The sequence below is a fragment of the Anser anser genome (assembly GCF_964211835.1).
Source record: "Anser anser genome assembly, chromosome: 28".
In the NCBI taxonomy this organism is placed as follows: domain Eukaryota; kingdom Metazoa; phylum Chordata; class Aves; order Anseriformes; family Anatidae; genus Anser; species Anser anser.
Genome location: NC_139749.1, coordinates 3,727,299 through 3,748,073, shown reverse-complemented (window position 1 = coordinate 3,748,073; position 20,775 = coordinate 3,727,299). Strand labels below are relative to the sequence as shown.

The window sequence follows — 20,775 nt, the reverse complement described above, 5'->3', positions numbered from 1 at the left end:
TGCCGTGCCATGCCATGCCGTGCCATTTGGTGCTGTACCATGCCATGCCATGCCATTTGGTGCTGTGCCATGCTATGCCATGCCATGCCATTTGGTGCTGTGCCATGCCGTGCCATTTGGTGCTGTACCATGCCATGCCATGCCGTGCCATTTGGTGCTGTACCATGCCATGCCATGCCATTTGGTTCTGTACCATGCTGTGCCATGCCGTGCCGTGCCATGCTGTACCATGCTGTGCCATTTGGTTCTGTGCCATGCCATGCCGTGTCATACCATGCCGTGCCATGCTGCACCACAGTGCCAGGTGAAGCCCACAGTCCCCAGCCAGGGCTGTCCCCCCCCCATCCCTGGGACCCCCAAGGCCCGGCTGCGCCTCAGGGGCTTGGAGCCGGGCACCGAGCTGGGCACAGCGCCCACCCGGCTGTCTTTGGCACGCTGGCGGCAGGCGAGGGCGATGCAAGGACCCAGGCGGCCTCTGGAGTGGGGCCACCGCTGCAGGGAGCCCGGCCACGAAGCAGCCGCGGCCGCCTTTGTTCTGCCGCGCTTTTATGGCCACCTCCGCCTGCCCCGGCCTTTGTCCAGGACCGGACTTTCTGCCCCTGCCCCATGACACCGCGGTGGGGCCGGTCTGACCTGCCCGTCCCGTCCCATCCCGTCTGTCCCCTCCGGTCCTGTCCTGTCCCGGCCTGTCCTGTCCCATCCCATCCCGTCCCGTCCCGTCCCGTCCCGTCCCATCCCGTCCTGTCCTGTCCTGTCCCGGCCTGTCCCATCCCCAATCCTGGGGACAGGATTAGGGTTAGAGTCAGGATTGGGGTTAGATTCAGGGTTAAGGTTAGATTTAGGGTTAGGGCTCGATTCAGGGTTAGGGTTAGGGTCAGGGTTAGGGTTAGGGGTTATTGTTACACGGGGGGGGGCAGCCTTAGGGTCAGGCTGGGGTTTAAGGTGAGGATTGCGGGGTTTAGGGTTAGGGCATCCTGGCTGCAGGCCCTCTGAGGCCACCCCACTCCCTGTCCGAAGCCGTCCCTGAGCTGTCACTGGCCCCTGCCCCTCCCCGCCCCGGCGTGGGGCACCCCAGAGAGCACCCATGGGTGCTGTGGGGTTGCATCAGCAGCAGCCACACCGGGACACTGGGATGGGCGCTGCCACCACCGTGCAGGTCCCCTGGCACCAACAATGGCAGCTTTCAACCTCCCATCCCATAACGAGCTCGTGTCACCGGTCCCATGCCTGAAAATCAACACCACCCCATAACCCCCCTGGGAAAACGCGACGGGGCCGCACTTGGTTCACTTTGGTTTATTTCTTTTCTCGATTCCTTTTTTCTTTTTTTTTTTTTTCCTTTTTTTTTCTTTCTTTCTTTTCTTTTCTTTCTTTTTTTTTTTTGGTTCGTTTCCCCAAACTTCGAATCCTGGTGCCAACATTGGCGTCTCGTCTCGAATAAAGGCAAAATTGCTGAAGCCAATCCTGGGGCGCCCGCGGCGCCGGGCCAGAGGCAATTCTGGGGGAGGGGGGGGTTGGCGCGTGGCTGCCCCGCACCGAGCAGGCACAAAATAAATATCGCTGGGGCTGGGGCTGGGGCGGGGGGCGGGGGAGATACAAAAAAAAAAAAAAATGGCCAAAAAACGAAATAAAACAAAAAAAAAATATTCAACCCCAAAAGGAGAACGATGAACCCAAACGGCGACTTTTGCTCGGAGGTCGTGGCTGTTTCGGGACGTGGGGGGGCGGGAGCCGAGGTCCCCACTTCGATTTTCGCGGCGAGCTCCGGCAGTGCAGCCCCGCGCCGGGGCTGGTGGGGGCTCCCCCCCCCGTACACACACATTGAGCCGAATCGGGGGCGCGTGGGGCCGGCGTGGGGGGGGGTGGTTACAGAGCCGGGCAGGTGACCTGGTGCCGGATGCCGTCGTTGCACATGAGGGCAGCCGCCCGCTCGTCGCCGTCGCCGTGCTGGCACTGCATGTAGCTGATGCCGTGGGGCGAGTAGCTGTGGTGGGCGCACACGTTGCAGGCGCGGGTCATGGTGCCGCCCGTGCTGCTCCTGCGGATGGTGGCAGAGGGGAGCCGCCCACCCCCCCCCGCCAGGCACCCATCAGCACCCAAAGGTGCCCGCAGGTTCCCAGCAGCGCCCGCTGGCACCCATCAGCACCCACACTGCTGCTCGTCAGGGCCAGCGGCACCTCACGGTGCCCACCGATGCTCAGCAGCGCCCACCCCAGCACGCTGCTGGCTGCCATCAGTGCCACCTGTGGCACCCAAAAGCACCCTTCGGTGCTCATCGGTGCCCACTGGCACCCATCGGAGCCTGCTGGCACCCACTAGTGCCCCTCAGTCCCCACCTGTGTCAGGTGGCACCCATAGGTGACCCGTGGTGGCCGTCGGTGCCTGGTGGCACCAGCAATGCCCATGGGTCCCCTGCTGCACTCAGCGATGCCCATGGGTCCCCAGCTGCACCCATGGGTCCCAGCAGTCCCCAGCAGTGCCCAGCGGCACCCATTGGACCCTGCTGGCCCTGCTGGCGCCCACCCCGTCCCCACGTCCCCACGTCCCTCACCTGCAGTCGCTGCAGGTCCGCTGGCACTCCTTGCGGCGGTAGCGGCAGATGAGGGCCCAGATGAGGAGCCCCAGCAGGCTGAGGAGCAGGAGGGAGCCCAGGATGGAGCCCACGATGATGCCCGCCTGTCTTCCGCCTCCTGCCGCGGGAGCACAGCCTGTCACCGCCGGCCTCCCCGCCGGCTGTCCCCACATCACCGCACCGCGGTGGCACCCGGCGCACGGAGCCAGCCCCCGGCAGCCTCCTGCCCGTGCGTCTGTGTCGTCCCCCCTCTCCACCCCGTGGTGCCACTTACTTGGTGAGAGGCCGAGGTTGATCTGGCACACGGCATAGCCCACACGGTTGGTGACGCGGCACTGGTAGACGCCAGCGTGCACCTCGGACAGGCTATGGATCAGAAGGTCGCCAGGAGCACGTCCTGCGGGAGAGACGGCACCCTCAGCGCGGGGACACGGGGACATGAGTACACACGGACATGGGTACACACGGACACGGGGACACAGGGACACGAGTAAACACGGACACAGGTACACAGGGACATGGGTTCCCAGGGACACAGATGCCCAGGGACACCGGTACACGGGTGCCCAGGGACATGGGTGCACAGGGACACACACAGACATGGGTGCACACAGACACGGGAACATGCAGGCACGTGTGCACGTGGACATGCACACAGCTGCAGACAGATACGGGCAGGGTGCACACAGACACACGGGGACAGGGGAGCACAGGGACACGGCTGCACGTGGACACGGGCACCCGAGGACACAGGCACACAGGGACACGGATCCATGGGGACATGGGCACGCAGACGTGGGAACACGCAGACGTGGGAACACACGGATGTGGGAGCACACGGATGTGGGTGAACATGGGTGCGCATGGACACGACACCCGTGCACAAAGGCACCCAGGCATCACATACGTGCCTGTGCGTGGACACCCATGGACGTGCGTGCGCACGGACACGGGAATGCATGAACCCCGGCATCCGTGGTCAGGTGTGCACGCGGCCATGGATGCACACGCACGTGGGCACAGGTGAGCAGGGAAAAGGATGCACACGCACACGGATGGACATGGACACGGGAACACACAGACGCGGGAACACACAGACACAGCCATGAGCACCCAAGGACACAGACCCCCAGCCAGACACACACCCCCCACCCACCCAGGACCCCCCCCCCAAAACTCAGAGCCCCCAGCACCCACCTTGGATGGTCCCGTGGGGCAGGCGGCCCCCGCCGTAGCCGTCGGCCAGCTTGGCCCACTGGTAGGCGAGCGGTGAGGCCCCCCCTCGGCTGTAGCACCGCAGCAGGATGCTGCTCCCCTCGATCAGCTCCCCCTCGGTCCAACACTGCGGGGTGGCCGGCTTCTCTGCGGGGCAAGGGACACCGTCACCGCCGGGAGCACCGGGAGCACCGGGGGGACCACCGTGGCCGCCACCGTCGGGGAGGGGCCCGGGGGGCTCACCTTGCACGGTGACGATGACCTCGTGCACCGCCACGGTGTTTTTCTTCACCCGGCACTGGTAGGTGCCGGTGTCGGAGACCTGCAGGTCGGCCAGGCGGATGGAGGCGTCGTGCTGCCCCGGGTCGTTCTGCACGAAGGCCACCCTGTCCTGCAGCCCCGAGCCGCTGCCGTAGTTGACGTGGTGGTCGTGGTAGGACAGGAACTGGGGGGAGGAGGGGGGGTGCACAGAGCGGTGAGGACGGGCAGGGGGACCCCCGGGCGGGGGGGAGCGGGGAGGGAACGGTGCTGCCTGCTCCTTCCCTGCCCTGCCTGCTCCTCGCACGATGCTGCTGCATCCGTGCCAGGTCCTGCCTGGTCCTGCCAGAGCCTACCCAGCCCTGCCCGTCCTGCCTGGTCCTCCCCTGCTCTGCCAGACCCTGCCTGCCCTGCCTGCCCTGCTTGTCCCCGAATGTCCTGCTTGTCCCTGCCTGTCTTGCTTGTCCCTGAATGTCCTGCTTCTTCCTGAATGCCTGCTCCATCCCTCCACCTTTTTCCACCTTTCCTACCCCATCTCTCCTTGTCCATCCCTCCTGCCCCATCCCTCCTGCCCCATCCATCCAGCTCCATCCCTCCTCCACCCCTCCTGCCCCATCCCTCCTCCATCCCTCCTGCCCCATCCCTCCTGCCCCATCCCTACTCCACCCCTCCTGCCCCATTTCTCCTGCCCTCCACCTCCCCGTGGGATGGGGGCAGCTGCAGAACAGCCCCACTCGGAGCTGGAGCCCTCCGTGGCCGGGGTGGGGGGGTGTCACTCACCACATTCTCTGGACCGGTCCGCTCGGGCGTGATCTGGATCCACTCGATCCCCACGCCCTGGGGACCGTTGTCTTCAGGCTCGAGGACGTAGGGGCAGCCCAGCTTCACCGAGTCACCCTTGGCCAGGTACAGCACCTCCCGGCCCTTGCTGTTGATCCTTACGGCCAGGAGGAGAGCTGCGGAGAGAAAGGCACCGTGGCACCGGGTGGGCAGCGCCTGGGCACCGCGCTCCTGCACCCCACGGCACCCCGACCCGCGCCCCTGCAGCACCCGACCCACTGGGGCACGTCTGCTGGCGTTTAGCACCCACGGGGGCTGGGTGTCCCGGTGGGACTGAGCACCCATGGGTGCTGGCAGCCTTTGGGGACAGAGGGCCACGGTGGGCTCCGCGCCACCCGCCTGCCTTTGGGCACAGCGTGGCCGATCTCCAGATGCTGGCGCTCTGCTGCCCGCAGGGTGCACCCGCCCTGGCACCCTTGGGTGCCCCGTGGCCGGGCAGCCTCCGCTCCATCCTCGGTGGCATCTCCGCAGGAGCGCAGGGACTGGCGGCGCCTACCTGGCATGAGACCCAGGAGCAGGAGCAGGCCGGCGCCGTGCCCTGCCATGACGCTGCAGCCGTGCCGGGCGGTGAGGAGGAGAGGGAGCAGAGGAGGCTCCGAGGCGACGAAGCAGCCCGGCCGTGCGGGGCCGCTTTTACATGCTGGGCCGGGGCGCTCCTCCCTGTGGGGCGGATGCCTTTGGGATGACTGAGTGGCTCCAAGCTGTGCGTGAGCGATGCCGCCCTGCTCCACTCCCTACCTGGTAATTAAGCGCTGCCATGCTATGGGCTCCCATCCAGCCAGAGCCGGGCTGGGGGCTGCAGCGCTGGGGGGCTGGGGGGCACCAGGATGCTCCAGGGCACCCATCTGGAGGAGTCGGGCAGGGATTGGGGGCTGCAGACCCACGGTGGCCTGAACCCTGGGGTGGGCAGCTCTGGGATGAGCGTGGCCGGTGGGAAAAATCCACCCGGGACCCGTCTGGAGCATCCCGAGCGCGGCCGAACACCGTGACTCCATGGCGATGCCGCCTTGGCCCCACGCAGGTCCCAAAAGGCTTTTGGTGCTAGAGCAGGACTCGGGGCAATTGCAGGAGCTTAAAGGTGTGGTTTGACCATGGGCTTAAGCTCCCGCTGATCCCTCCTCCAGTCCTGCCCCCTCGGTGAGCGGGCACGGGGATGCCGCGGGCACCATGGTGGCCACCGAGACCCCCGCCGGTGCTGGTGGCACTGGTGGGATGCGGTGTCCCAGGGCACAGCTCACTGCATGGGGACATGGGGACATCGTGGGGGCAGCACAGCCCGGCCATGCTCTGTGCAGGGGACGTGCAGCACCGCGCGGGGCGACTTGAGGAGCTGGAGGGGAGGAAGAGAGGGGACGAAGGCTGCTGGGGTCCCAGGACAGGAGCTGGGGACAAGGATGTGCTGCAGGAGGACAGGGGACTTGGGGACAGGGACGCTCTGCAGTGGGGATGGAGGATTGGGGACAGGGATGCTCGGCAGCGGACCACAGGAGCTGGGGTCAGGGATGCTCTTGAGCAGGCGACAGACGGAGGGACCAGGCTGCTCTGCGGTGGGCGCAGGACCTGGGGTCAGGGATGCTCCAGAGGTGGCAGAAGCCCCTCGGGGGCTGCTCAGCCCCTTGGGAGCCCCCAGCCGGGACCACTCTGCACCCATGTCCCCGTCCCCTCGTGGGGCTGCTCCGGCCAGTGCCCAGCGCTGCCCCGCGGCACAGCTCGGCCTCTGCCGGTGCTTTCCAGCCCGCCACTGCCCGAGCCGGCCAGGCAGCACCTCCCAGCCGGTCCCAAACGCTCCCCGAGGCCATGAGCTGCTCCATTTACTGTCCCCAAACCCGGCTCCCCGCTGCCAGTTAACCCTTGCCCGCCTCGCGCCGGGAATTGCGGGCACGTGCTGTGCCGCGTCTGTGATTTGGGGGCCGCGGCCAAGCCCCGGGGCGACACCGAGGGGACGAGGGGCTGGGTCCTCCCCCCCCACCCCGCTGCCGGGGCCGTCCCCGCCGTGACGGGGCCGTGGCTCACCCGGCTCGGGGCTCGGTGCCGGCGCGGCGCTGGCTCCCCAGCCGGTGACTCCCGCATTCCTCGGAGCCCCGCTCGCGCAGGAAGGGTGGGGAGACTGCTCCACCCCGGCTGGCCCCTGCCGGTGGTCACGGTCCCCTCGGCGTGGTGGCTTGGAAACCCTTGGGGCTGAGCCTGGCCTAGAACAAGGCCGTGACTCCTTGGCCGAGGCAGTGACCGGGAGTGACACGGCCAAAGGTGGCCACCGGGGATGGCGGCGTGGGCAGGCGAGCCTGGCGCTGAGCACCGCGGGTCCTCTCTGTGCCAAAGCCCCGTGGAAACGTGGAGCTCGGTAGCTGGGTCTCGGGGCTGCCCTGCTGTCCCCAAAGGGTCTCACAGCCCCGTGGGGCCCGGCTCTGTCCCTATCCGGGGACACGGCTGCTGCAGGAGACGGGGAAGGGAGAACAAGAGGCCACGGCCCTTTCCTGCTCCCTCTTTACCCATCCCAGGTGCTGGAAAGGGATGGCACTGGTGTCCCGTGCCATCTCCCTGCCCTGGGCAGTCTCGCCTGTGCCAGCTCTCCTTATTTTTTTCAGCTGCTCGGACAATTAATCAGAGCCACTCCTATGGGATCCCAGCCCTCTGAAGCTGCCAGTCCCTGTCCAAATGTTTTTGTTATTTTTTTTTAAATGTTTGCATCATGCTCCGGTCTCCTTGCTTTGTCCCTGCAGAAGGCCACTGCCACAGGGCCTCGCGGTGACACCTCGGTGAGGCAGTGGCACTTCCAGGGCGGATGCAGCAGCGGTGACCGTGACGGCCCCGCACCCACGGGCAGCCAGGGCTGGGCTGTGTGCGGAGAAGCAGGTGCATGGCCAACGGGGACCCACCTGAGCCCCCCAGGAAGAGCCCAGGGGCTGGGGACGCTCCTGTCCCCTCCACGGACATGGGCCAAACTCCAGCATCCCCCAGCAGGGGTGGGGAGATGGGCAAGGGGCGATCTCTATCCTGGTGGTGGGGGGTCAGATCAGACAAGGGGCATTTGAACCACCCCAGCCCCTGGCGTGCACGTGCGAAGCAAGAGAAGGACGGACGACGCTGGCTGCTCCATAAACACCTTTTTGTAGAAACCTCTGCCTAAGCAAACCCCAACTCCCCGGCTGCCGGCGGAGCAGCACCCTGTGGGTGCTCCTCGTGGGGCTGAGCCTGCCCGGGCGCTGCGCCTGCCCTGTTCAAGGCCCGCCGCTCCACCTGGGCGCAGTACTTCTCGGGGATGCCGGCGGCTCTGCGGAGGAAAGAAATCCTCAGGCACCCCGTGCCACGCCAGGACCACGGCCTTGGAGCAGGGCCCGTCTGAAGGGGATGGAGAGGAACCTGCGGGGTGGTGGCTCAGGGGGTCGGGACACGGTGGGAAGTCGGGACGGGACTTGGGGACATGTAGGGAAGTGGGGAGTAAGCAGGCGCTGATGGAGCAGCACCTGAGCTCCTGCAGCTTCTTCTCCTTGAGCTGGGTGATGCGCTGGCTGCGCCGCCGGGCCTCCTCCTGCAGCCGCTGGCACTCCTCGAAGGTGGCCGCCCGCTCCCGCACCCGCCGCTGCCGCCACTCCTGCATCTGGCGCCGGACGTCGCCGGCGTGGGCGCGCTGCAGGGCCGCCCTCCGCTCTGCCTCCGCCTTCTCCTTCTCCATTTGCTCCTGCTGGGCCCTGTGGGTGAAAAGCCCCCTTCCTTGCGTGCTCTGATCACCCGCGTGGGCTCAGCCGGCGCGAGCCACGGGCTTTTTGTCACCGGGAGCCCTCACCGCCGTCCCCGTGCCACCGCGCCGCCCGCCCCTCGTCCCCTGCCACCGCCTGCCGTCACCACCTGAGGATCCGCTCGAACTCGTCGCGGTCCTGCTGCACCTGCACGGCCATGCGGTGCTCCCGCGCGGCGATCTGCTCCAGGCGGCTCCGCTTCAGCTGCTCCTCCAGCTCGGCCTTCCGCCGCGCCGCCTCCTTCTCCTTGCGCCGCCACTCCCGCTCGGCGGCCTCCTGGCTGCGCTTGGCCCTCAGCGCGTCCTGCCCAGGGGACGGCGGTGACAGCGGGGGACCGCAGAGGCTTGGGAGGACTCGGCCGTGGTTCTGCCGCTTGCCCCGCGCTGCAGAGCCCTGCTCCTTGCTCCAGGAGCGGCGGCGGCCCTGCAGATCCCCCACCTCCAGCGCCCACCTCGCTGCGGTGGTGCTGAGGAAGGGAGGCAGCGTGGCGGCACCCCCCGCGGCGGCTCACCCGCTCTGCCTGGTGGTCCAGGGCCCTCTCTTGCATGGCCCTCAAGCGTGCCATCTCCTTCTCCTTCTCCCGACGGATCCTCTCCTGCTCAGCTTCAAACTCGGCCTCCCGCTCCTACATGGGACACAAGTAGGGGGCAGCTCCTGCGGTGCCCCTGCCGAGCCCGCGCCCGTGCCGCCGCGCTCCGTCCCACTACCATTTTCTGCCTCTGGTACTCGAGTATCTTCTCGTCTGCCATCCTCTCCTGCCGCAGCTGCTCCTCCTTGCACCTCCGGTTCTCGTCGTTGATGCGTTTAATCTCCGCCTGGATTTTCCTCTGTTGCTCCTGTCTCCGCTCCAAGTCCTGCAAACGGGGCCGAGGGGCTGAAGGGTGGTGGGACAAGAGCCTCCCCTCAGGGGAAGGAGGGCTCGGTGGCTCGGGGTCACTTCTGAGGATGTTTCAGCCTCCCCAAGAGACCAGGGCCTTAATTCTGCCGCCTGTTGTCTCCCCACCCCGGGTCTGACCCACCCGGTATCGACACCCTTCCAACGAGGTGAGAGATCTCCCTCCAGCCCCCCCCGTGCCCCCCAGCAGCGTTCTGCCCGCCGCACCTTCAGGTCCTCCAGCTTCAGCTGCTCCAGGTGCTGCAGCATCTCCCGCGTCTCCTGGTCCCGCTGCTCGGCTCGCAGCGCCCGCTCCTCCGCGTTCTTCTGCATCTGCTTCACCAGCTCCTGCCTCCCCCTGCAAGGAGAGGCACCCGGGGGTCCCCCCGGCTCAGCCCCACGCCCTGGAGCAGAGGCACCGGCGAGGACGGCGCGCGGGGAGCCTGGGGGTGCTGAGCCGCGGTGTGGGGCTGGCGGTTAGCACAGAAACACCGAGTTGTAGGGGTTGGAAGGGACCTTGAGACACCATCGGGTCCAACCCCCCTGCCAAAGCAGTTCCCTACAGCAGGTTGCCCAGGCAGGCGTCCAGACGGGCCTTGAATATCTCCAGAGAAGGAGCCCCCACAACCTCCCCGGGCAGCCTGTCCCAGGGCTCCGTCACCCTCACCGGGAAGAAGTTGGTGCGGAACTTCCAGGGCTCCATTTTGTGGCCATCGCCCCTTGTCCCGTCCCCACAGAGCACTGAGAAGAGGTTGGCCAAACCCCTCTGCCTCCCACACCTCCGGTATTTATACACATTAATCAAATAATTTCTCTCAGTCTTCTCCAGGCTGAACAGAGCCAGGTCTCTCAGCCTCTCCTCCTAGGGGAGATGCTCCAGGCCCCGTATCATCTTTGTGGCCCTCCACTGGCCTCCTTCCAGGAGACCCCTGTCCTTTTTGTGCCGGGGAGCCCAGAACTGGATGCATTACTCCAGGTGAGGAGCTCCCGGCGCCTGCACGAGGGCAGCAGGACGGGGGGACCTCCCCACTCGCCTGATCAGCTCCTGCTTCCTCCGGCGCTCCAGCTCCTCCTGCATCTCGTTGGCCTTCTGCCTCTCCACCTCCATCATCTCGGCCAGGCGCTTCTCCTCCTCCTCCAGCTCCTTCGCCACCAGCTGCTTCTCCAGGATCTGCGCGTCGCGCACCATGTGGCACTTGGCCCCGAGGATCAGCTGCGGGGACAACAGGTCTGCCTGGGACGGACGGACAGACAGCCGGACAGGCGGCCGCGGAGGTGGAAGAGGGAAGGAGGCGGCGTCACGCAGAGCAGGGCACAGGGCTCATCCTCAGCCGGGCCACGGGGCGGCTGAGGGTCTGGGGGCGCCCCCTTCACCTCTCCCCTGCTGGGCGTCAGCGGTGCTGGGGGAGGACGGGCACCTCGCTGAACTCCTTGATCTCGTCCTCCTGCTCCGTGCGCATCCTGCTCGCCCGCTGCAGCAGGTGCTGGGCCCGCTCCTTCGCCTCCTCCTCCAGGTCGCTCAGCTTGCCCTTCTGCCGCTGCAGCGCGGCCCGCTGCTTCGCCGCTGCCTTGCGCTCGCCCACCGCCTCCTGCGGGGACAGAGGGGCGAGCTGAGAGCGTCCCACGCCTCTCTGGAGGGGGACGCCCCGGTCCCATCTCACCGGGGGGGGGCAGAAATGCAGTGCGGAGGCTTCGTCGCAGCCTCCAGGGTGTGGGGAGCTGGGGGATGCGACCGGGGTGGGATTGCTTCCCCAGCCAGGGACCAGGCAAAGCTGGGGACCTCACGCAGCCCCTCCTGGGCTGGGGGGGGTCGGGGAGAGCTGAGGTTTGCAGCTGTGCTGCCCCCCCCCGTGCGCCAGCATGCGGGTGGCACAGGGATGAGGGCGGTGGTCCCTGAGCGGCTCTGGCTGGGTGCATCCCTCCCCGCCCGCAGCCCTGCCTGCAAGGTGAGAAATGCCTACGAGGACGGCTTCCTTCTCCGCTCTGAGGGCCACCAGCTTGGCCTCGCGCTCCTCCTTGCTCAGGACTCGGGATGCTTCTGTGAGCCGCTGGAAATCCTCCCGGCCGATGATGAGGGATGCTGCTGGGTTCTCCACGGGGACGCTGGTGGAGAAGGGCACCGAAAAGGGCTGTCGCTGGCACCGAGCATCCTTCAGCCCCTCTGTGCCCTCCTGGCCTGGCAGTGGGACCTGCTCGGGCCGTGTGGGGGCAGGAGTCACCCCAGAGCAATGCAGGAAGCACTCGAGCTGTGGCTTCCCCCGTGGACCCGATTCTCCCGGTCAGGGGGGGGAAAGAGAGGAACAGAAAGTGCAGTGAAAGCTGCAGCAGGCGGCGGTGCGCGGGGAACAGGATGTGCGGCAGGGCAGGGGCCGCCCGGGAAAACACCCAAACCTCCAGCACATGCCCGGCCAGTCCCCACCAAGCAACGCCAGAAATATTTCAGGCCAACCCGACCGGCTGCCATTTGGGGAAAGTGTCACCGCTGCCCCGACCCCCTTTTCCAGTGGGCCGTCCTGCTCATCCCTGACCGTCGCTGGTCCCAAGCGCTGGCTCGAAGCCTCTGCTTTGGGGAGCAGCAGCTGCCTTTTGGCTCTGTTTGGTGACACTCGGCAGAGCCTGGGCTTGGCTCCTCTGCCCCAGGAATTTGCCCGGCACGAGAGGAGGAAACGCCGGAGCCGGGTCCCCTCCCAGCGCTGGCAGGTGCCCCTCCAGCTGCGGAGCGGCCTCACGCAGCGAGCCACGAACCCTGCCCGTGACTCACGCTGTGGCTTAGAGGAAATCGCCGAAGCTCCGGGTGCCCCCATTTCCCCATGTGTAAAAATGTGGATAATAACACGGGGCTGCTTTCCACGCGAGTTGTAAGGAGTTAATTACGCCGCGCATTACTCAGGTACCATGGTGACGCGTGCGGTGTGGGAGCGTGCATTAACCAAATGCAGGGAGCACTTTGAAGATGCTCAGGACTAAGAATTTAGTCATTATTATTATGTGTCACCTTTCATCCACCCAGGTGAATATGAACAGATACCTGCATAATAATTGCTCGAGAGCTGCATCACAACATCGGATTCCAGGACGCTTGAAAGAATGGGTAATGGCCACAACGGCCCTAATAAATGTAATGACACAGTGACCACCGCTTGAGCTGTCTCACTGTTTGGGTGACCGACCTGAGATGTCTAGGGCCTGATTTTCAGGAATTAAACTGGCACAAAGAGTTTCCTACAGCTCCGGCTGGAGCTGCGGCCGTGCCACACATCTGGAAAGTGGCCCTCGGCTTCGTCAGGTCAGCCATAAAAGAAGCCAAGCGTGTAAAATCGGGCACCAGCCCCGAAAGCCCAAGCCGGTGCCTCTGCACCATGGCAATCTCCATAAAACCCAAGCCCAAACCGTCTGTGGGGCTGCTGTCACGTTTTATAGGGTGTAAGAGCATTACGCGGTGGTTGAAAACAGGAAGCAAAGGCGAGCCGTGGAGCCAGCTCCAACTGCAGGGAAAATTTCGGAAGGTCAAAATTAGGCTAAATTAGATTTGGCTGGGATAATGGCACTATTCTCGTCCGTGTGCTGCAGGCTTTTAACAAGGTGCAGTAATTAAGGCCGGGGTTCTTACAGTTCAGCCTCGCTTATAAAACATCCCTGCGGAGAAACGCACGGCTCCGTGCCGCGCACAGCCAGTGGGTGACACCGCCTCCGTCACGGGGATTTTGGGCACGGGGGGAAGCGTTTGGTGGGTGCAGGGGGCGGGTGTCTCACCAGGGGCAACCCAGCCGACTTACACGAGGTCGCGGACAAAGTCCTTGGTGATGAGGCGGATGGTCTCGGGCTTGTGCTCGCCAGCGGACGCCGTTTTCGGGGCGCTCTGCACATCCCGGAGGATGACGATGGGGGTGCCGGGGCGCGACTGCCGCAGGCTCTGCGGGGAAGGACGGCGTTCCCTGTGGCCTGCCTGCCACCAGCCCCTGCCCGTCTCTGTCCCCAGCTCCGGGGCACGTCCCAGCCCGGAGGTAGCGGGGACGCACGTCAGGGAGCGCCCCCGACGCTCCCTGACAAAGCCCAGCCCCAGCACTGAGAGTTTGGGCAAGGGAGAGGCTTTTGTGCCTCGGCAGCCCCAGCTCTGGGAGCCCAGCGAGGGCATGGGGAGAGGTGAAAACGCGCGGGATGGTTGAGGTTGGAAGGCAGCGCGGGGGCCACCTGGCCCCACCGCTGCCCAGCACCGCGTCTGGATGGCTCTTGGAGAGCGCCCAGGAGGAGCTTCCGCAGCCGCTGGGTACCGGTGCCAGGGCTCCATCACCCACCGGCCCCAGTGCTGCCCGCTGCCCCAGCAGAGCCTCCTGGGCTCTGGGTTTTGCCCAGGGCCTCGTGTCCTGCTGCTGGGCACCGCTGGCAGGAGCCCGATGCCCTCCGCGCCGCCCGGCAGGGACCAGTGGACACGGGTGGGAGCCCCCCGAGGCTCCTCTCCTCCTGGCCAAGCAGCCTCTGCTCCCGGGCAGTTCAGGTAGCTCAGGGCACGGCCCCGCTCCGCCGTCCTGCCAAGCGCTGTGGGTGATGGCAGGAGCAGGAGGAGCAGAAATGCCCCCACACCGACCCAAACTCGCAGGAGGGTCCCAGAGGGGCCAGCTCAAGGTCTGACTCCGCAGCGTGAACGAAACCAGTGCCGGCCCCTGGCCACGAACCAGTCCTCCCAGCTCAGCTGGAGTGGCACAGGTCCCTTTGCTCGAGCTGACAGTGCCACCTAGTGAAGCGTCACCCACCTCTGGGGTGCCTCGGGGACCCCGCCCCACACTTGCCTGAGCACGGGTGGGTGTAAAAGCGCCCCCGGAGCCGGGCGCACGAAGCCCCTCTCCCCACGCGTCACCTCTGGCTGGGGAGGGACGCGGCTGTCCGCGGCACGCGTGGGTCTCCGTGACCTTAAACCCCCCCCACGGGGGCTGGACCCCAATTTTCGGCGCAGGAGATGCCTCCTGGAGCGACGCAGCGGGATGTGCCCGGGGAGGAGATGGGTGCAAGGTGCAGCGTCCTGAAGCCAGACCCGCTCCCAAGAGCACAACCACGGGCGCAGGCTCCGCGGCCAAATCCTCGCCCGGGCGGCGGCACCGCAGCGGCTGCAGGAACCGCAGGAGCGAGCCCGAGCTGCGCACAGACCGGGGGTGCCTCCGTGCTGCGGTTTTACCCCCTGGGCTTTGAAAGCCCGAGAGCCCGCTGCAACAAACCCCCTCTGGGTGCTGAGCAGGTTCCCGGGATCTCGCCGCCGCCGTTTGTAAAACACCAAAATTTCCATTTTACGGCTCCCATTACCCCGAGTCGAGCGGGGGCACCACCTGGGTGGGCTCAGCCCCGTTCCGGCCCCAGGGCCGGCGGCGCCCCGGCTGCGTGCGCTCGGGTTCCCAACGGCATTAATCAGCCTCCTGTCGGGGAGCTGTTGAATTACGGGGTTCGGCCCCGAAACGCCCGTGCCAACAACGATAACGGCGTCAATCACCGCCGCCGGCCCTTTTGGCCTCGAGGCCGGGAGAACTCCTCGGGCGAGGCCGGGGTTGGGCTCAGGGAACCCACGCCGTGAGCCTTGCATTTTTATACCACCGCCCCATTTTTATATCGCCGCCCCGCAGGCTCGGAGGCAACGGGCCGTAAAGCCACCCCGGGGCCGTGGCGCTGGCAGCGTGCTCCCGTCCTGCCCCACGCCAGATCCCCCACGTCACGGCCCATTTCCTTCCTCTCCTCCGAAAAGCCCCAGGGTTTTGGCACGCCGCCGCTCGGCTCCGGAGATAAGAGCGGGGCCGGGAAGGAGCACGGGGCAGAAGGCGTGGGCGCCATAAACCCCAGCCGATAAACAACGGGGAGGGCGAAGGACACCCCGAAAGGCGCCCCCGCCCCCCCCCGGTGCAGCTGGGGGGGCGTTTTGCTCCACGGTGGGGAAAGGGCCCCTGCTCGGCCGTGTCCCCAGCCCGGGGGTGGTGTCCCCAAACCAGGGGGTTTGTGCCCCCAGCCCCAGGATTTGTGTCCCCAGGGGCTTTGTGTCCCCAAATCGGGGTTTGTGCCCCCAGCCCCAGGATTTGTGTCCCCAGGGGCTTTGTGTCCCCAGATCGGGGTTTGTGCCCCCAGCCCCAAGTTGTGCCCCCAGCCCAGGGTTGCGTCCCCAAACCAGGAGCTGTGATCCCAGTGTTTTGTCCCCAGCCCTGGGGCTGTGTCCCCAAACTAAGGGTTGTGTCCCCAAACCAGGGTTTGTGTCCCCAGGGGCTTTGTGTCCCCAGCCCCAAGCCGTTCCCCCCCCCCTCCCGGGGCCGTGCCCCCCCCCGCCGTTACCCGGCTCTCCCCGAACAGCGTCTCATCCACCTCGGTGCTCCGGGCCCTCCTCCGGTACCGGCTGCGGGGCTGTGGGGCCAGGAGCAGGGTTACCGGGGGGGGGGGTGGGGGATACCGGGGATGGGGGTACCGGGAGGGGGTTACCGGGGTGGGGGGGTACCGGGGATGGGGGTACCGGGAGGGGGGGGATTACCGGGAGGGGGTTACCGGGGTGGGGGGGTACCGGGGATGGGGGTACCGGGAGGGGGGGGATTACCGGGGGGGGTTGCCGGGGGGGTCCCGGCGCCCTGCCCACGCTCACCATCCCGCTCCGCTCGGCGGCCGCCGGTCGCCCCGGTAACGGCCCCCCCCCCCCGTCCCCCCCGCGTTCTCCCGGTAACGCCGCGCGGGCGGGGCCGAAGCCGGGGGGGGCCGCTCTGGGCGGCGGGAGCGGCCTCTACGGTCACGGGGAGGGGGGGGGGGAACTCACACCCACGCGCGTTCGTGGGTCGCCGTGTCCCCGCGTGTCCCCTGCTCGCGTGTCCCCTGCGCGCCCACGCGTCCCTAGCTGTGTCCCCCGGCTGCGTGTCCCCCTGCCCACGCGTGTCCCCCTCCCTGCGTGTCCCCTTGCCCACGCGTGCCCCACGCTGTGTGCCCCACGCCCGCGCGTCCCCCTCCGTCCCCCTCCAGCCACGCGCGCCCCGACCCCCCCCTCCCCGCGCCCACCCGCGCGCGCCCCCGCCCCGCGCCCACGCGGCCCCGCCGCGCCAGGATGACGTCAGCGGCGCCCGCCCCGCCCCTCCGGCGGGCGGAGGCCCCGCCCCCCCGCCCATGGCCCCGCCCCTCCACGTGGGTTGGCACCGCCACGTGCCCGCTGCTGCGGCGAGGCTGGGGGGCGCCGGCCACTGGGATGGGGTCCCCTCTGCTGCCCCCCCCCCCCCGGGTTGGGGTCCCCTCTGCTGCCCCCCCCCCGCTGTCCCCCCCCAGGCTGGGGTCCCCTCCACCACCCCCTGGGGTCAGGGTCCCCCCCCTGCTACTTTCTGGGCTGGGGTCCCCTCTGCTGTGCCCCCCTCCCCGGCTCAAGGTCCCCTCTGACCCCCCCCACATTGGGGACCGCTCTGCTGCCCCCCACCCCTAGGGGCACACACCAGGGGGAGCCCAGCCCCCCCCCCATGTCTCCCCCCCCCACACGGGGTCCATCTCCAGCCCCCTGGGGTCTCCCCTCCCCGTCAGTCTTGGCCCCGTGCCCCCTCCCATCCCCGCCCTCCCCCCACCCCAAAAGACCCCCCCCAGGCCCCCACCACGCTGACCCCAGCTGGAAACAAGAGGGGGGCCATTTATTGGAGCGAGCTGGGGGGGGGCTCTCCCCAGCACGGCCCCCAAGGCACAGCGGTGGGAGGCAGGGGGCCGGCGCGGCCGCCCCCCCCCTACCCCCCCGGAGCAAAATAATAATTATAAAAAACCGAAACTTTGGTCCTGGAAATACTGGCAGGCGGGCGAGCCGCGGCCCCGGGCGGGGGGCACGGCCCCAGTAGCCGGTTGGTCCACGGGGAGGGGGCGAGGCGGGTTGGGGACCCCCCCCGGCGCCGGGAGGCCCTTGGGGGGCAGCGGTGGCGGGGCTGGGGGGGCTGGGGATGCGGTGGGGGGGGGGGGGGGGGGCTCAGAGGATCTGGCGGGGCATGCCGTAGCCCGTCATGCCCGCCTGCGAGGCGCCCCGGTTGGTGCCCATCTGCAGCCCGATGACGTTCTGGCCCTCCTTCAGCTTGTCCTCGGAGAAGACGCGCCGGTTCTCCTGGGATTTCCTGCGGGCACCGCGGGTGTCACGGCCCCCTGGGTGCCCAAACCCCCCCAGTACCCCCTCTCCGCACCCCCCCCGCCCCCCCCCAACAAACCCCTCTACCTACTTGGGGAACCAGTTGGGGTCTCCCACGAAGAGCCCGTCGCCCTTGGCCACCGCCAGGCTGCCCAGGTTCATCAGGGTCCTCTGCACGCACGCCATGTTCTTCCCTGCCGGGTGCCACCGCGAGGTTGTCACCGGCCCCTTGGGGACAGCGGGGTGTCCCCCCTGGCCCCCTGCCCCCCCCCCGGCCCCTCACCTTCCCACAGGTCAACGGTCTGGAAGATGTCGGTGGCGGCGATGCCGTAGCGCTCGGCCGCCTGCAGGAACTGCGAGATCTGCTCCATCTGCTTGAAGGCCATGGTGGACGCCTGGATCTTGGCCACCGGCCCCTGGCCCCGCGGGTACAGGCTGTTGATGAGCCGGCACAGCACCTGGCAGCGGGGACACGCGGGGGGGGGTCAGGGGAGGTGACACCGCTCCCCCCCCTGCCCCCAGTACCCGGTCACTCCTCCCCGGGACTCACGGTGCCGTCCTTGAGCCACTGCTGGAAGCCGTCGCGGCCGGGCGCGGGCTGCGGGACGTCGCCGCCGCACTGCCCCACCATCCAGCGCACCAGCACCTGCTCCAGCTCGGGGTCGTACTGCCGGTCGATTTTCTGCTGCACCTCCCGGCTCAGCCCGTACGACGGTCCCCGGTTCGCCATGCCGACGGCTGGGGGGTCTGCAGACACCGGGAACCCCGTCAGCCCCGGTCCCCCTGTGCCCGCAGCGCTGCAGCCCCTCGGGGACGCAGGGTGACACGGGGACCTCCCAGCGGCGTGGCAGCGCCCGAGCTGGCCGCAGGGGCCGCATCCTGCCCGGCCAGGCTCGCTGGATGTCCGGCACGCAGCCTTATCGCCCGTGCCAGGCGCTGCCTGGGTGCTGCCCTGCCCTCCCCGCTTCCTTCCCGGTTCCCTGCTGGGGCTGGGGTGCACGGTCCGTGCGCCTTGGGGTCCCCCCTGGTGCCCCCCACGCCAGCCGAAGGGAAGCCCCGTGGTGCTGCCGCGCCGTGCCCACCCGAGGGCCCCTCCGGCTGCCTGAGCATCCTCATCCCAGCGGCTTGGCCCCGCCGAGGCGTGGACTTGGCAGGAGCTCGCTGCCGGTCGAAGCTTGTTTGCGAAGCTTGCCCCGTTTGTATGGGACGGGTGCCAGATCCGGGACCGGCCCGGGAGCCCCACGCCACCCCGGGAACGGCGCCCATCGCCTCAGCCTGACGCCGTGCCCAGCTCCCGTCCCGCAGGGCTCGGGCTCCGGCTCCACGGGGCGTGGGCGATGGCCTCATCCTGCCACCCCCCCCCCCCCGCCCCGGGGGCTGCGTCCCCACCCCGGCAGAGCAACCGGAGCCCGGTGGTCCCCCACGGGTGGGTGCCGGTGACAGCATCTCCGCGCCCGGTGCCACCCACGTGGGGCAGTTGTGCAAGGCGCCGCGCGGAGCAGCGCCGCGCGGTCGGGGTGCTCCCCACCCCGGGGTGCTCCCGACGCCCTCCGCCCACGTGATGGGCACGCGGGGCCACGCGTCGCCCCCTGCACCCGCTCCTGCTCTGGGGGCGAGGGCACCCGCTGCTCTCCCAGGGTGGGCCCAGCCCGGACCCCGTCACACGCGTGTCCTCAGCTTCGGCGCTCGCGTCCCCAAGGGGTGAAACCGCCCTGGCTCAGCAGGATGAAAAGTTAAAAAAAAAATCAAAAAAACAACCCAAAACGCGGGGCAGCAGCCGGGGTTCGGTGCGAAACCTCGGCACCGCGACCACCCCGAGACCACCGATGAGTGCCGGGGCGCCCCGACGCCACCAGGGAACCCCAAAGGCACCGGGGCGCCCCAGAGCCACCCGCGGCCAAGCGGGCTCCCCGTGGCCGTCGGGGCGTGGGGCTGGGGCGCAGCCAGCGCCGGCGGGGGGGTTAAAGTCGCTTCCCCGGGGCCTGGGAGCGCCCGGCCGGGGGCCAAGCGGGTTGGGAAACAAAAGAGGAGCTGAAATTGGTGCAGACAGCGCTGATTTCCCGACACAGCTGGGGCTTGCCCAGGCGGGAGGGGAGGGAGGGCCGGACCCAGCCCAGCTGCGGCGCGGGCGCCCTGGGGACCCCGCGGGGGCTGCGCCCGGCCTTGGGGACCCCCTTGGCACCCCGGGGGGTGGCGGGGAGGGGACCGTGCCCAAAGCCCCTTGGGACGCGGCAACCCTGGGGACCCTCCGGCCGCCGTAGGGGCCACAGGAGGGCGGGGGTCCCGGGGGGGGTGCGGCTGCCCCGGTGACCCCAGAGACCCCCCCCAGGGCCAGCGCGGAGGGGACTTTGCCCAGCCCAGCGGGGACAAGGCCACCCTGGGGACTCCAGGGGACCCTCGGGGCCGACGGGGAGGGGACCGCCAGGCAGCACGCGGCCACCCTGGGGACCCCCGAGGGCAGCGGGGAGGGGACCGGCCCCCGGGCACGGCCACCCTGGGGTCCCCCGAGACCCCCCCCCCGCGGCCAGCAGGGAGGGGACCCTCAGCTGGGACACGGCCACCCCGGGGACCCCGCGGCCAGCAGGGAGGGAGGGGACACGGCGCGGGACGGGGCCACCCCGGGGGACCCCACGGGCGCAGCGCGGGGGGCACCGGGGCGGGGACCGGGAGCACCGGGGAGGGGACGGGGGCTCAGCCCCGGTTCGGCGGCCACAGCCCCGGCACGGCCCCGGTCCCCCCCCGACCCCCCCGGGGCGGCGGGGCCGGAAGCCGCACCCGGGTCCCGTTTCCCGGGCGCGGCCGCGAGTCCCGGCGGCTCCCCCGGGGCGCGGCGCCCGGAGCCGTTACCGCGGGCGGGGCGGGGCAGCCCCGGGGGCACCGGGACGGGGCGGCCCCGGCCATTTTGGGACAGCGCAACGGAGCCGGTGCCGGTCCCGGTGGCGGTCTCCATCCCCATCTCTTCTTATCCCCGGCCCCACCTGCCGCCCGGTGCCCGCGGGCGCCGCCCGCCGCCCGGTGCCCGGTGCCCGGTGCCCGGTGCCCCTACCTGCGGCGCCGATCCCGCGGTCCCGGTGCGGCAGTGGCGGATGCCGCCGCCCGCGCCCTTTTCACGGCTGATGTCAGCGCGGCCGGGGGCGGCCCGGGACCGCCCGCTCCCGGGGCGGGTCCGCAGGGCCGGGAACGG

The 20,775-nt window shown here is 68.7% G+C and overlaps 3 protein-coding genes across 13 annotated transcripts; all 3 read right to left on the bottom strand.

Moving 5' to 3' along the window:
* Positions 1–136: 136 nt before the first annotated feature.
* Positions 137–5,494, bottom strand: VSIG8 (V-set and immunoglobulin domain containing 8; the record flags this gene model as incomplete). Of its 9 annotated transcripts, none has more annotated exons than XM_083813585.1 (7): positions 137–2,038; positions 2,552–2,708; positions 2,847–2,969; positions 3,770–3,934; positions 4,031–4,232; positions 4,826–5,001; positions 5,382–5,494. In XM_083813585.1, 7 exons carry the CDS (start codon positions 5,428–5,430, stop codon positions 1,867–1,869), a joined length of 1,044 nt encoding a protein of 347 aa, XP_083669711.1. In that variant the 3' UTR covers positions 137–1,866. The 9 variants fall into 9 exon arrangements, with proteins under 9 accessions (XP_083669711.1, XP_083669712.1, XP_083669707.1 ...); XM_083813586.1 differs by having other exon boundaries at positions 2,552–2,690; XM_083813581.1 differs by having other exon boundaries at positions 2,552–2,969; positions 3,770–4,232.
* Positions 5,495–7,759: 2,265 nt separating this feature from the next.
* Positions 7,760–16,182, bottom strand: CFAP45 (cilia and flagella associated protein 45). 3 transcript variants are annotated; one of them, XM_083813575.1, is made up of 12 exons: positions 16,056–16,182; positions 15,800–15,868; positions 13,273–13,409; positions 11,458–11,599; positions 10,915–11,085; positions 10,531–10,709; positions 9,725–9,854; positions 9,330–9,476; positions 9,134–9,247; positions 8,770–8,925; positions 8,350–8,574; positions 7,760–8,156 (listed from the first exon to the last, which is right to left on the bottom strand). In XM_083813575.1, the coding sequence occupies exons 1-12, from the start codon at positions 16,101–16,103 to the stop codon at positions 7,899–7,901; spliced, it is 1,776 nt and encodes a 591-aa protein (XP_083669701.1). In that variant the 5' UTR covers positions 16,104–16,182; the 3' UTR covers positions 7,760–7,898. The 3 variants fall into 3 exon arrangements, with proteins under 3 accessions (XP_083669701.1, XP_083669702.1, XP_083669703.1); XM_083813576.1 differs by having other exon boundaries at positions 16,101–16,161; XM_083813577.1 differs by having other exon boundaries at positions 7,894–8,156; positions 8,732–8,925; positions 16,056–16,181.
* Positions 16,183–17,094: 912 nt separating this feature from the next.
* Positions 17,095–20,775, bottom strand: TAGLN2 (transgelin 2). Its single transcript, XM_083813250.1, has 5 exons — positions 20,638–20,775; positions 18,142–18,338; positions 17,875–18,049; positions 17,683–17,785; positions 17,095–17,580 (listed from the first exon to the last, which is right to left on the bottom strand). The coding sequence occupies exons 2-5, from the start codon at positions 18,319–18,321 to the stop codon at positions 17,439–17,441; spliced, it is 600 nt and encodes a 199-aa protein (XP_083669376.1). The 5' UTR covers positions 18,322–18,338; positions 20,638–20,775; the 3' UTR covers positions 17,095–17,438.

Bases quoted from the DNA above. Each gene is read 5' to 3' on its own strand.
- CFAP45 (XM_083813575.1), bottom strand. From the start codon at position 16,103: ATGGTGAGCGTGGGCAGGGCGCCGGGACCCCCCCGGCAACCCCCCCCG. The intron at 9,248-9,329 runs GTAGTGGGACGG...TGTCCCATGTAG, and splicing joins AGTACCAGAGGCAGAAAATG to GAGCGGGAGGCCGAGTTTGA. The intron at 8,926-9,133 runs GTGAGCCGCCGC...TCCCCTGGGCAG, and splicing joins TGGACCACCAGGCAGAGCGG to GACGCGCTGAGGGCCAAGCG.
- TAGLN2 (XM_083813250.1), bottom strand. From the start codon at position 18,321: ATGGCGAACCGGGGACCGTCGTACGGGCTGAGCCGGGAGGTGCAGCAG. The intron at 18,050-18,141 runs GTGAGTCCCGGG...CCCCGCTGCCAG, and splicing joins AGTGGCTCAAGGACGGCACC to GTGCTGTGCCGGCTCATCAA. The intron at 17,786-17,874 runs GTGAGGGGCCGG...GGCACCCGGCAG, and splicing joins GACCGTTGACCTGTGGGAAG to GGAAGAACATGGCGTGCGTG.